Below are 14,918 nucleotides of genomic sequence, written 5' to 3' on the forward strand. Positions count from 1 at the left end.
ATCTCCCGCTTCGAATCGCGAACACTCAAATCCGCAAGAACGTAGAAGGGCTGAATTTGAAATTATTTCTAGTCGAGTCTGACGTTTCGTTCTGTGTAAAATTGTCTCGGTAAAATCTTTGCCGCGAGTCTGGGGAGAACTTGAGACCGTTAGCGAGGGGTGCGGGTGAGGAAAAAACGTCTTCATTTTCGTCTTCTTCTTCTTTCTTGGAGAAACGGATTTTTCCGCTTATTTTCTTTCGACGGATCTACGTCGAGCGACGAATCTGGCCCCCGTGTCTTTCCCCAAAACCACCCCCTCCCCCGCACTCGAGGGTAAACGACCCCGACAACATTCATCTTCTTTCTCCAGATGACCTCGTTCTCGCATCACTTATTTTCATCCATCGACGTTGCCTGCCGTCCATTCGGGACTCGGCTGTACAAGGCTTTGTCAATAAATGAAAACGCGGGTCGGTTGCGTAACAAAGCGCCTCCGGAGAGAGATAAAATTCCATAGATATACACCGACGCGTGCCACGCTACACACGCTTCGCGTCACCCTCTTGCATATATTGCAGGTATTCCGGAGGAATACTGATCTGAAGAATGCTCGTACCCTTTGAACGGGGACCGAGCCGCTTCGCATTTCGACAAGCGTGAAACATTCCTTCTGCATTTCTCTCTCTCTCTCTCTCTCCTTCGTATCGTATCGTTTTCTCGTCTCTCCTCCTCGCTTTATCTTCATATACCTGTACCCGTACCCTATATAATATTCATCTGGTTCGATTCGACCCTTATTGACAGAGGTTCAGGGAGAAGAAAAAAGACGAACAAGACGGCAATAAAATTCTTCATATCGAGAAATAGAGTGCGAGAGAGAGAGATGGAAGAATTACCCTTTGTATAGCGAGGATACCATTTTCAATTTACGTTTAGTTATTTATTCATGCCGACCCGGTCACTTGTCCCTAAAGAAAATTGGGCTCTTCTTCGGTAAAATTTTATTACGCAACAAAAAAAAAAAAAAAGTGTCGGTCGAATCCACCAAAAAACTACACGATATCGTATCGAGCATATTGAAGAATTTGTTAATTTTCTCAATCTTGAGAGGGCCAACACTTTTATAACGAAATGCATAAATTTCAGGTATCAACAGTCACTCCGCAGTTCCTTTAAAAAGTCGATAATAAAGATAATGAAAGAATTCAGGACCTTGTAGAACGGACAAAAAATTTCTCACGTCAAGACCAATGAAAATTCATTGCAATCTTTGCAAGATATCGTTAGCCAATTTTCAAACGTTATCGAATTAAGTGTCCTCTGCAATTTCGTAACTCGGAGTATACGTACATCGGAATTCGAGATAAAAAATTCCCCGCGAGGTAACGATTTTCCCGCAGGGGTCGAGAGAGGACGAATTCTTTTCGAATCGAATAGTTTCCGCGATACAAAACTTGGCTCGGTGGCCGTCCAAGTATCAACTCGCGTATCAACGCATCGGGGCGGATATGAATTATTCACCGATTTCGAAATCCGCCGAATCGCTTCGGCGTCGCGCGTCGTTTTGACAGGCTTTTAGAGAAACGCGGGTACGTGGCGTAATTATACACCAGGCGGTGAGTAAACGGCGCGGCGTTTGTACTTTGGCTAAATTATATCTGACCACCCCTTGCAGGACAGCCGGAGTTAATGGTAAATAGAAGTTGACGTAGGAACGACTAGGATGAGGATGAGGATGAGGAGGAGGAGGAGGAGGAGGAGGAGGCGAGGAGCTCCCGTACCTGCCGGTAATTGCTTATACAGGGGCGAGATAAGGGGCGCGGGGCTCCTGAAACTGGCGGTTGCTGCACTGCTCGCTAATCCACGCAAACTGCGCGACTAGGGAAACTTCGGCAGAGCTTAGTTCGCCGCAGGCGGCGGCGGCCGGGCAACAATTAGGTTTGTTATTATCATTGTTAGGTCAGGACACATTAACCGCCACCCCCTCCTCGCCCCGACTTTGATTATCACCACCGGTCTCGGTGCACTATCGCATCCGAACAGCCGCCAGCGCTAATCTCAAGACTCGGGTTCGATGCCGAGAATCGATGGCTTTCGCTGATTTTATCACGCGATCGGACATTCGTGCATTCAGCGTTTGTCTGAGAAGTCTCACGTTAGTGAGCTAACGATATACGGGGTTATCTGTGTCTGATCTTTCGTACAGGAATTAGAATTAACCAATAACCATTGCTTGAAAAGATTCGGGCTGATTTGAGATTCCGTATATTTTGGTGGCGAAACTTGAGTAGAGAAATTGAACTACGACGAAACATCAAAGCTTCGAATAATCCAAAACCCGACGCTCAAAGTTCCGAAAATTAGGAAATTTACAAATCTGAAACATCGAAATTTTGAACGATCCAAGATTTTTAGTTCTGTGGATGTTTGACTTGGTGAAATTTCGCCACTTTGATCTTCTATCGTTTTGGATTTTCGATATTCTTACGTTCTGAATCCTGGTCATTTTGACTTTCGGCTTTGCTGATTTTTTTACACCCACTCGTCGCGTAAACTACGTTGTGTGGCTATGTTTTAATTTTCGGAATTTCATTCTATCCTAACTTGAATTCTCGGAATTTTGTATTTCGGAACTTGGAACCGTCGAGTTTCAAACCGTTCGAAACTTCACTTCAAGTTTCACCACCAAATAATTCGGGATTAGGAGCCTTCGGGACTTCGATTGTTGAAAATAAATTAGGTTCGTTTATTTTCGTTCCCTTTGTTTGACACCGGATACACACTGCGGAGAAATCATTCCAATTATCCGAACATTAACGACGCTTCGTTGTTTCATCGAGGAGACATCGAGAGCCTTTCGGGTGTTCAGGAGGCGCCTGAAACTTCTCCGAGCGATCGCGTTGGCGCAGCGGCGATGCCCGATGGATAACGGGCAACGGACATATCGGGTAACTCGATTCTACCCCGTGACAGTTCATCGGTTTCCGATACAACCAATTAAGAGCTTTACCTCGCGACTACTCGATGTCTTTGTATATATCAGCAAACGGCCAACGGCGCTCATATCGCAGCCGTAAGGGTGGAAAAAGCAAACCACCCGCTTCGTGTCATATATCGGCGATTCCGATCCTCCGACCGGTTTTCGTTGTTTTGTTGTTTTCTTTCCTGTCCTTGTAGCGTCCCTGATAAACGTGTGTGCAAAAGTTGAAAATATCTCTTTTCCGAAGAAATCTCGAATATAAAAATCTTTCTCTGAAATTTCTCGATTCCTCGGGTGTTCCAATTCGGCGCGCTGAACGAATGAATAACTAATTCGATTAACACACGTGCTTGGGTCCATGGGTGATGTAACGCGTGTTTTCACCCGGTGAATAAATGCGCATCGCTAATCACGACTAACGAAGATGGTATATTCAATTTTCACTCGACGACGCTGTCGTGAAAATGAATTATTGAGCGCGCCTACGCTTTGTGTTGAAAATTAATCAACCCAGTCTCCAGATCCTCCGACTGCGTCAATCGGTCTTGCGCCCTCTTCAGATCCGACTTACAAATTGCAAACGACGCCAATCTTGCCACGCAATTACAGCACTACCTCCTTATAAGAGACTTTAAGGGCCGTGAGGGGAATTACGATTCAAAGAAATTCATCTCCGCAGCTTCCCCCCACTCCCGCCTGGAGAACTCTGATCAGGGTGAATTTCAAAATCATAGTTACGTGTACGAATTCGGTGGCCAAACACTTAAGATTCGGCGCAATCGCTCGTTCGCTTCAAAGCTGAGAGACATGCGGCGTAGAGTGAGAGAAGCTACGAAACTTGCTCATGCGGAACGAAGGGGAAATTTTCATATAACGAGGACTCTTATAACGAGGTGGTACCTACTTTGCTTCTCTAACAGAAATTTCTATTTTATTCTGAATTTAAGTCAGTGAAAATCGACCGATTTCCAGTTATAAGTAGTCTACACTTTCGTGGAGGTTCTATAATCATCAAGATATTACGCAACAAATAAATGATAATATTCGGTTTGCAAAACTTGTGATTAAAGTTTCCTAATTCCACGCTCGTGTTCTCGATCTGAAAAATAAATACAACATATTCCTTTTTACACGGTGATAAGAAATTGCGAAAAATGAGAGATACATTTTTTCAATCTTTCTCCATTTGTGGCCTTTTATCTTCCGGGGTTGGAAAACTCGGGCGAATTCGAGCCTGGGGCGATGATCCTCCGCAGACCGAATCGAGTATTCGGCGTATGCCTTATATGCAGCGTATAAACAAGGCACCAATCACGCCGTAATTCGACGTCGGATTCTTTCCCGAATCCTGGTAGCTGCCGAGAACACAGCCGAGGGGAAAGCGTCGCGTTTTCGCGCGAAAACCGTGCCGAGCCCATTTCTCATGCAAACCTAATAACGCTCGGCTGCACGCTTTGACGTCCGGAAACACCGTCGATCCATACAGTTCCCGCCTAGCGCCGATGATTCACACACCTAAGCTCGCGAAATCAGGCCAAATTCAAGTCGGAGATTTTTCCCGCAAAGCGAATATTTTTTCGACGAGGCAGCCGCGAATTGCCGACCGTTGGAGATTTTCACACGTCTTTATCTGTAACGCGTCGATGTACGAGGAACAAGTTAGAACGGACAAAATGATCTCTAGTGTTATTCCGAAAGCTTAAAATTTCCTTGAAATATATAAAAATCTCGTTGCATTCGATCGTGAAATAGTAATTAAAACGCGGATGAATCGATGCGTATAATTCCAATCTTCGCTAATGGATTCTGTGCGATTTTCAAAAACAAAATGATGCCGTGTATAATATCGCGAGATACAATAAGCAGAGCTGCACATGCATAGGATCTTTGGTTTTCTTCCGCCTCGTCTCGCCCCTCCCCCCCCCCCCCCCTGTATTTCTCTACTACGTACGTGTATTATTATACATACGTACCTTGGCTCGCAATTTCTCTACCCCCGGGTCCCGTAATCTCGAACAAGGTACTAATGAAACATACGCTCACTCTCTCTCTCTCTCTCTCCCTCTCGCTTCTCTTGTTGTGAACCCGGGTCGCCAATCGTCGAAATATTCCACTCGGAGAAACGAGGACAGGGCAACTCGGCACACTCCGCGTTACACGACACATTTTTATCGCATACTTCCCCGCCTAAATGCGCATTTTCCATACACTCGTGAGTTTCGAGCACACAAGGTTCGCATTCGCCTTGTTTTGCGCTCCAATTTTTCCCTCAGAAAATGACGAAATATGCAAAACTGTTCTTTTTTTTTCTTATGTATATATATATTTTTTCTCATTCGAGAAGAATTTTTTGGAGTACCGCTTTTCATTTTTCCTCATCTTGCTGATTGCTGACTGCTGAATAACATTGAATTGGGGCGACAAAAGCGAAACCAGAAGAATAAACAAGCAACGAATTACGGACTTGTTTGAGATGACGCTTGTGATGTTAGAACAGACATTGAAACGGAGTCTGAGGAGAAGCGGGCTTGATTATAAATTCAGTGTCGGCGACCGAACATTTTGAAATAGTCGCAAAACGTGGCGAGTCTCGAGGAGAGTCGCGGACAGAGGAAGCAGAGGATGATATCGCGACGCCGAGGGTCGTGATATCCTCCGTTATGACGTGATCTCGTAAATCATAACGGTCTTTCGAAAATCCTTAACCACCGTCCTAACGAGTAGTCGAGCTCGTCCTGCCTCGGCTAGAATCCTCGTAATATATAGAGGACATTCGCATAACGGAGTGCCTTGTGAATTGCGACCTGGACTCGCTCGTTATAACCGCCGCAGGTTTCATATCCACGTCCGAAGATCGACGACCGAAAGATCCTCTCCAGCTGCGGACGTGAGAAAGAGAGAAAACGTTGCCGAATGTCAAACACGGTATGAATATACATGTGCGTATTTTATCGATTCAGTCGAGTTGCGATTATTCCCGAAAAAATGACATTTTTTAAACTAGTGCAATAAATATCCGCGATATGAGTTAGGGTTCAGGTTTTCATTACTCGAGTACAGTTCGATTCGGTGATCTTGAGGAGTTCGCAATATTTATTTAGAAATTAACGTATTGGAATTATTTGGATACATAGTTCAGTCTTGCAGATTCCTTAACTCCTGGTTGAAAAGATGAAAGAAAATTTCTCCTTGCCAATTTATTGCCATCGCGATTGATTCTCGTAAATGATATTAAAATTGAAAATATCGAAGGACCGAGGAATAAATCTACGAGTATACGCAGGATTATGCGCGTGTGAATTTCCGTCTTGGATCGCGTTGCATTTGTATCACGACGAAACGAAAAGGAAAAACGAAAAACGCGTAAGATAAGGCCCGTAGGACGATGTCTGTTTGGGACAAACTGACGCGATAAATAATCCCGGTTCGAATAAAGCGGAGGATTTTCAGCCGTTTAGAATTCGTGGGCGTATCTGTTACCCGTTCGATAAAATCTCTCGCAAGTTCGATAAGGATTTGGCTGGTGAACGGATGGCTAACGGTTATTGCCTAATGGTTTAAGTGAAATTGCGCGTGCCTGTTACGGAAAAACGGCTCGACTTTATCCGATTCTACGATTTTGGACTGTTTACCCTGTCCCTGCGGCCTGAGCCCTTCTTTAAGACGATTGGGAGTGGCTCGGGTCGCAGGAAGATCCCTAAACGGTTAGAGCCCTGCAATACCGGAGGACGAGAAGTAATGCCGGTACCTTAAAAACGGCCATTCTGATCCTTTGCAATGATTTCCTCCGTCGTATCAAAAAACAGCGAACTCCGATTTCCCACAATTATACTCGATATACGTGGAATTTGACTTGAAATTTGATGAAATTCCTTATACTGATTCAATTTAATAATTTTGATACCCTCCAGAGAGAGAAATTTTTATTTGTGGTTTCATTTTTCACAAGAACCAAAAAAACATAATTTTGGATATAAAGTGAAAATTAGTCTTGTAGCTGTAACCAAAAAATCTAGTCACTGTTACTATCCTGTTTGGTAAATATTGCGAAAATTTCATGTCATGTTTCGGTCTTGTCTACCTAAAAGTACTTCAGCAAACCAAACGAATAAAATATTGTCAAGACCTCTCAAAACAGTTAATCGTACTCGTTCTTTTGTAACTCCAATTCCGAATATTCAAATAACTGTTGCATAAACAATACCTACTTAACGTAAAATATTCTATCTACGATAAAAAATGAAATTTTCCTCGGCACGTCTCGCGGTTGAATTCTCTTTATTTTTTGCGCGCAGCGGATGATTTCGCGTAGTTCAGTTTAGACGTGGCTGCAGTTATGCCGCAGAGGACGCGGCTGGAAGTTTCGAAACTGCGCTTGAGAATACCGAGGCTCTTAGCATAAACGGGGGAAGCAAGGAGTCCATTACTGCGTCTTACCTGTTTCCGTCGCGCATTCGTAGGTACCTGCAGGTGTGTTTGTTCGAGAGTGTGCACTCAGGGTGCGGTTCGCGTTCCGCGTCGCAATCCGCAAAGCGCACCGAGCGTCGCGTCGTTGTGCGAAGCGCAATACTTCTTGGGTCCTAGCTGCAATATCGTCTATGATCTGCATGCTACGTGCTACATGCGTGTATAATTACGGCGTTGAGAGTGTCGCAGGAAAAGCTCGCGGTTAACAGTTCAAGTTATCTGCAGGGCAGGGAGAAACCCAGAGCTTTTAAATTCACCAACCAAGCATCGGCTCTCGTGCTTGTACACGGTAAGAAATGGAATTACTCTTACAGATCCCGCGTATTGCAGTAGGAAGCTTTTGGCCTCGTAAACATTTACATTCGCGTCTCTACCTACCTGTAGATACTCTTTATCGCCACCTGCACTTGGCTGATAACATTCAGGTGCACTTGCTTATTTTTCCTGCAGATAGGAAAGTTATTCGGTCAGTTGAAACAATTTCGACAGTTCTTGTTCGATAGATAGAGCGACATCTAATCGGATTGATATGGATCATTACGTTTCGTCAGTTTAGGTTGTATCGAGTCCGGGATGTCGGGTATAATAGGGACTGACCCCTTCGCGATGGCCAATTACGACACGCCGGGAAGCGCTGTGATTGTTGAACCGATCAAATGCAGGCTAATTTAGCTGAACCTTGGCAAATTGGAAGAGTACTGATTCCGTCGCTCTAGAGTTGGCAGCGTTCTAAAGCAGTTTACATGTTACCGTTGATCCAATAGTCTGAAAAACTCTACTGCGTGTACAAGAGAAAACGACGTGGCTGAAGCTAGTAACGTTACTTCAACGATACATGTTTAGGAAAATCGTTACTTCGCGCTCTTAGGATTGTCTGGAATTCACCCGGTAACATCGTAACAAAGAAAGTATGTTCATATTTTGAAAAGCCAACTCGTTGAAAGTCCTTCGATAGTTGTACAACGATTTATTTTATGATGTTTCGTCACGGTAACGTCGCTAACTTCAGCCTTGTGGAAAATGAAGGAATCAATGACAGTTTAACCTGTACAAGTTGGCATAGAAAATATTCCGAGAAAATTTTCAAGCGTCCTATCTCTTCGCCGATTCTCATTCCCAGAACGCTTTTCACCAATGACGCATTTCTCAAGCTTTCAGCCCGGGCGTTATTCCAGCTTCTGCGAAATTTACAAAGCCCGTACGAGTCGTTGAAAATCGCATTAATCACGTCGCTTTAATCCGCGCATTGATCGACCAATTATTGCGATAATTTACTTATAAAAATGTGCAGCCCGATTGTTCGACGAGACACGTTTCGCCCCTGTCGATATTCTTGCCTTATTATTAGACGGCCGTAAATTTGACGACTGATCGTCGAGCCGCGGGGGGCTGTTGAATAGCATCTCAACCCCCCTCGTCTCTTACATCAATTTAACTGTAATCTACCCTCGATATCGCGACGGTGGTGTGACGGCGAACTTTTATGAACTTCCGTCATGTACGCATAACACTCTTGTTTTTAGGCAGATATCACGCACGTCGAGGTTGACATACGTGTATGTATTATAAAATATACGCGTAATACACGTAAACAGGTATAAATCTCTTCCCAGAACTTCTTTCCAACCTCATAAGCCGAAAGTTAGTGAAACCTGGGGGATTCTTCATGTCTCATACTTTTCCACCACGTACACTTTTTCTATTTTTTTTTTTCTTTTTTTTTACGTGTTCTCATATTTGCCGTATCTACCGAAAATTCCGACAAAATTTTTTCACCGCGGGAATTTAGTATTATTCTCACTCTTGTGCATGTCGTTAAAGTTTCGTCGATGTGGCTTCAGTTGTGGCTTTGGGAATCGGGTAAAGCGGACTTTCTGATTGGCCAGAGTCGCGTCGGAATACCGATGAGCCATTTCTGACGCTGTTGCGTAGACGTGTTTGTGTGTGTGCGAGGTCACCGGGGTAATCGAACTAAACTAACCGGCCATTTGCATCGACTCGTTTCAGGAAATGCGAGAGCAATCAAGTCTTCGTCAAGAATCAGCACACCTACTGCATCGACACGTGTCGGACCGACACGGTTTGCGGCGAAGTCGTCGTCCCTCCTGACCATCTCGACGTAAGTTTTGACATTGAATTGGTTAAACAAGCTCGTTTCCGTCACGGAATTCTATTCTTTCGAATTTGCGATGTTTTTTCATTTGTTCGTTTAACGTCATCGTCGAAATGCAGTTAAAAAAAGAAACTCCTGAAATAAATTATAAAAACTCACAGTTGAGAGGTACGAAAGCACGTTTCAAAGATTTACACTCTCCCTTGAACGCTGCTGGCTTGCGAATTAACTTTGAGAAATGGCGAAAATACAGATTCGCGAACGTTACTTTGCTCAATTAATTTTCCGAGCGACTTGACGGCTCGGACTTAATGATTAATAAACTCAAATGAGTTTCGCAAGGTCATTACAATTTTATTTTATTTTTTTTTTCATTCCGTCTCGTTATATCACAAAATTAAATCTTTCGTACGGCAGAATAATTGCTTTTGAATCCGTTGACTACTGTAGTTAATTGATAAAATTTGCCGACGCATTTATTTTTGTACGAATGAATGCATTTTTGAATTACGCGAACTTCATCATTCGGGAAGTCTTGTCAAGTTTTTATTGAAGTTTAATTTCTTGATGTTCTTTACCTTAGAATCTGCAATATATTCATTCTACGACTTTGTCCGCCGAAGGCATCGGCAAATGACCCCCGAGAGAGTTTATTATACGTGCATACCACGCTTGTTCTTTCGCTGACCGCGTTCCCATCATACTTCAACTTGATAATTAAAGACCGGTGTATAAACCTAAGTTAACATCTTGGCTCGCGTAGCGCGTGTTACGCGTGAGAATTACCATTAAGAGTGAAATAGTATAAGGAGAGAGAACGAATGGAATAAAAGTAAAAAGGAAAAAATTGTGGCCAACTACCAACGACGCGAAATTTGATTATCGTAATTATCAATCAACGCCGCGCGGTTCGCGTGCTGGAAACTCCGATGCAGGTTGACGAAATTACGGAGGTGTGAGAAATTCCGCTGAGGCGCGCCGAAACCGACCGAACAACAAATATAGCCGCACCGGATGACTTATCACGCTGTCTAGATTAATGGGGAAGCATAAATTCTCCACTTCATAAACGCGCGATGCTGCAGGGTAATGAGTGCTGGATAGTCGGGCACAGCTGTGTCGGCCTAGTTTCGCGAACGAGTCCTTCATTCGGTGCGAAAATCTCGCACCCCGTATCCGCGCTTTGCAAAATATCTTTCTGCGCCCTGTTCTCGCCGTTGACGCGATATCGAATTTCAAACAAACACCGCCGAGTTTCGTTGAAGGTTTAAAAAAAAATCGGATGCGATATGAAAATTACGCGTTTTAGCAAGCCGAGAGTAATTCGGCAGCTTTAGCGAATTGACGAGGTGCGAAAAAGTCGATCCAATTATCTCTCAGGCAAACCGAACGAGGGGCTGTTTGCCGTGTTGGTTGTAATATCTTCACCACTGGAAACGGTCGAGTCGGTTTAGCCTGTTACGGTTTTCCCGAAGTGGCCAAAGGACTTTGCCAAGTTACATACAGCGGTCGAGGACCTTTTTCCTGTACATATTTATGTACCCGTCACTACTTGACTTACTCGCCGCGAGGAGACCGACTCGGTGAACTTCGTCGACTCTCCTCCCCTCTGGGGGTTTGTATACACCTCGGAAACGGGGCGGATAATTATCCGACTGGTTTATTTAACATTTTAAAGTATCAGAAACACGCTCGAACATCCAGCCTCGATTCTTATTCCTCCCGGTTGATCGAGGGTGTCGGTTTCTCCGTTGCCTCGTTATTCGACACCGATCAAACATCGGGATCGGAACTGAATATTTCATAACCACGTTCTGAACTCGCCAATAATTCGACGCCCTTCCCGCGGTTCGAAGGAACGTGAAAATCTTCATGCAAATATTCGGCATGACGAGGGTAAAATGTTAGTTTCGAATGAGACTGAAAATAAATAATTCCGAATTCAATTTCACTAATTTTACTCAGATTATTCGTTACCTTAGATTACTCATTCGGTTTTTAATCTACATATTTACTTGGTAATTTCCGAACGTGGTATGAAAAAATTTGAAAACATGAAAAATTTTACAGACTGTCGTACTTACACTAGAGTTCTAAGGTGGAGGTGGACCGTTCCATAATCGCAATTAATCAAACGTGACCGTCGTTACCTTTTCCTCTTTTCTCACGGTAAGCTTGCATTTCGAATTGTAAACTTGCAGGTTTGCAGAACGTGCAATGCGACCGGTCACGACTGCGGAGTTGCCGAGGGAAGCAAAGCCGGCGCAGGAATCGACGGTTCCGATTTTGTGTTTTACGTATCAGCGATGCAGACGGAAAGATGTCACAAGGGGCTGACAGTCGCCTACGCAGCTCATTGCCAACAGGAAGCGGCCTTGGACAGGTAATTGGTCGTTATCGAACTCCGATACCGCGTTAATTGACACTGCGGTAATTACATTGTTGTAATAATTACACCTCCTGTACACACGTTTCGCGTCCGCGAAGTATTAACTATGACGCTGAGAACAGCGAGCCGGGAAATGCAGTTCGTTAATTAGGTACATCTGGTACGATACGCGTCAACGCGAATCGCCTGCTTTTTTCCAGAGCGAACGCTTTGTTTCGAAATCGTACACCGAAACCCGTGCATGTGGACACAACCTTTGTACTTGGTCGGTGAATGTCGTCCTTCGTTAAAAATTAATGCGTCGGCGTCATTTTGCATTGTCGCGAGGAAAAATGTAGCTGCAACTCTGTTACACCGAATATGCGCGACTAGATTCCGCGAAACTGTTCCAGCAGGATAACAAAGCTCGCGATGTAATCGTACAAGCTTGTTTTTTATTTTCTTCCTACTGCTGTTTTCAAAATATATTATACAAATTCAAGGTTTAGTTGAATACTGATCACTATTTTCTGATAGCCGGATGCGTGTACATTTTTCAGAAGAAAATTAGTAATTCAAACGGACAGAGCCGAGCCGTTTTTTGATCCTGGACTTTCGTTCGAGCCGTAAAGAGTATAATCACCGGAATAAGCAATCGGTTGATTGGATTTCACTCGAATCCGTTGGGTTTCCTTTTTTTCTGGCACGACTACATAGCAATTCGTCGACGTAGCCGACCAATTCGTTAGCGGAAACATCGGATTGTTCTTTTGGCGAAGCGGGAATCGGGAACGGGACGATGCGGGGGTGAGGAGGAAGAGGCGCGGCAATCCGATCGACAACGAGAGGCGCCTGCAGATTCGGTTGACTCTAAATTACAGTTCGGGGAGCTTTAAATCGGCGAGTTGTTTGCCGCTGCAGCTGCGGAAGCGTCCGCCGATGATTCGAACTAGTTCGCTCGCGATGGAATCCGGGAAAAGCTCTGAAATTCACGGAGTCGGCACGTCGACGTGAAAAGTTGTGCAGCCTGCGACGGATCCATTGATCCCTCGGTCGCTAGATCCTTCGCGCGATGATATTTGAAATTGGGGCTTTTTCCTCCGTTCTCAGGACGCCCTGCACGCCCTCCTCTTTCCCCTCGCAACCTGCGCTGCAGCTGACGATTTACGAATTCAATTTTCCGCAGGCCAATAGCGGGTCACGCCAATCTCTGTCCCGGCAGCATCAGCACGAAGCCTCAAGAACTCGAGACGCTCCTGAGTACCGTTAAGCACGAGATCCTTCACGCTCTGGGCTTCTCCGTCAGCCTTTACGCCTTTTACAGGGATGAAAATGGCGAACCCCGCACCCCGCGACGAACCGAGACTGGAAAACCGACGCTAAACGAGAAGTGAGTTGCACGAGCGAATCGGTGTACCTAATAATAATAATAATAACGACGACGACGACGATGATGATAAACGGAGTTGTTGCGAACCTAGAAATCCATGAAATGCGAGAGATGTTTTTTTTTTTTTTTTTTTTTAACTGAAACTGCGACATTTTGAACGGGCTTTACGCCGCACAGAATATCTCAAGCATGTCTGAAAATGTTCGCGAATTCTGGAAGTGAAAGTTTACAACAACTCCGACCGAAATAAAAACAACGCTTAATGCAAAAATCGCTTACTTTACAGGCTCCAAACTCACCAGTGGAGCGAAAATACGATCAAGACGATCAGCAGGCCCGGGTGGCAGGTTCATGGGGGCTCGGTAGAAAGACACATGCAGATGATCGTGACCCCAAACGTACAGAAGGAAGTGAGGCGACATTTTAACTGCGACAAGCTCGAGGGCGCCGAGCTGGAGGACCAGGGCGAGGATGGAACGGCGCTCACACACTGGGAGAAGCGGGTTTTCGAGGTGAGACAATTTTGCCATGGGAAATTTGACGCGAGGAAACGTTTCTCCTCCTCTACTCGCAGCAAATTCTATTTTTCCTTGTGAAATTAGCGCCCGCGGCCAACCGAAATGCTAATGCGAGGCGAGTTTTGTTCCCAGAACGAGGCGATGACGGGCACTCACACCCAGAATCCCGTCTACTCTCGTATTACTTTGGCCCTAATGGAGGACACGGGGTGGTACAGCGCTAATTACTCCATGGCCCAGGAACTCGGCTGGGGGAGGAATCTCGGGTGCAATTTCGCGATGAAATCTTGCAAGGAGTGGATATCGACAAAGTTGTCCCACTTCCCGTCAGTATTCATCATTTTTTTTTTTTTTACTATAATTTTGTTTCCGCTTCTCTCTTTCTTTTCAACCATCGCATCGCCTAGAATAAAGCTCGATCAAATTTCAAGTTACAACCAAGATAGGATTTACCCTCAAGTGATCTATGCTTGTGTCAGACCACTGTACTATTTTACTCGATTATTTATTATCAATCTGTACGCTATAATATTCTTCTTGTTCACGCTGCACGGAATTTAGGGATAAGAAGTGAGTATTTAGTACACTTTTTCGGATTCCGGATTAGCTCGGTATTCATTTACTATAATCTGATCGAATCTCTTCCGAATTTATTACAACTAACTGATTAATGTAGCAGTACATCTGTCAGAATGGCTGGTATATCGCAGGCGGTTAAAAAAAAAAAAAAAATTAAATTATACACGTGTTTCGACGTGAATAATTCTGGCCTCGTTGTAATAGAGTCTTACTCAACATTTTCTACATCCCTCTTGCCGTTGGTTTCAAATTTCGCACCTTCGTTTCAGGGGAAAATCCATTCATCCGTTCTGCAACAAGGTGAAACGTGATCCGCTCCATACCGAGTGCACGGACGACAGAAGCTCCGTCGCACTCTGCAATCTCATCGAGCATCCACGACCACTGCCAAAAAAATATCAGGTTTGTGCGTTACTGATAATTCTTTGCCCCCAGAGTTTCAGGATAAACGCTGAAAAATTTTATTCGAACATGTGTTGCGGGTCACAAATTTGGATCTCAAAGCACTTGAAATCGATAACG

The 14,918-nt window shown here is 44.5% G+C and overlaps 1 protein-coding gene and 1 long non-coding RNA gene across 5 annotated transcripts in view; one reads left to right on the forward strand and one right to left on the reverse strand.

Annotated features, from left to right (window-relative positions):
- LOC124308093 (uncharacterized) overlaps nt 1–11,767 on the reverse strand; it is a 181,355-nt gene extending 169,588 nt beyond the window's left edge. For 2 of the 3 annotated variants that reach the window (XR_006908917.1, XR_006908918.1), the window contains exon 1: nt 11,626–11,757. This is a non-coding gene — a long non-coding RNA (uncharacterized LOC124308093). Of the gene's footprint in view, nt 1–11,185; nt 11,462–11,625 lie in introns of those variants that run through there. The other variant, XR_006908916.1, reaches the window with a different exon arrangement.
- The window catches only part of LOC124308085 (leishmanolysin-like peptidase), a 213,388-nt gene that overhangs the window by 193,291 nt on the left and 5,179 nt on the right, over nt 1–14,918 (forward strand). Inside the window, exons 5-11 of one of the 2 annotated variants that reach the window (XM_046770432.1) lie at nt 9,436–9,547; nt 11,743–11,924; nt 13,096–13,299; nt 13,586–13,811; nt 13,950–14,143; nt 14,379–14,387; nt 14,666–14,798. In XM_046770432.1, coding sequence (XP_046626388.1) covers nt 9,436–9,547; nt 11,743–11,924; nt 13,096–13,299; nt 13,586–13,811; nt 13,950–14,143; nt 14,379–14,387; nt 14,666–14,798 — 1,060 coding nt within the window. The remainder of the gene's footprint in view (nt 1–9,435; nt 9,548–11,742; nt 11,925–13,095; nt 13,300–13,585; nt 13,812–13,949; nt 14,144–14,378; nt 14,388–14,665; nt 14,799–14,918) is intronic. The other variant, XM_046770433.1, reaches the window with a different exon arrangement.

This window comes from Neodiprion virginianus, chromosome 6 (genome assembly GCF_021901495.1).
Source record: "Neodiprion virginianus isolate iyNeoVirg1 chromosome 6, iyNeoVirg1.1, whole genome shotgun sequence".
In the NCBI taxonomy this organism is placed as follows: domain Eukaryota; kingdom Metazoa; phylum Arthropoda; class Insecta; order Hymenoptera; family Diprionidae; genus Neodiprion; species Neodiprion virginianus.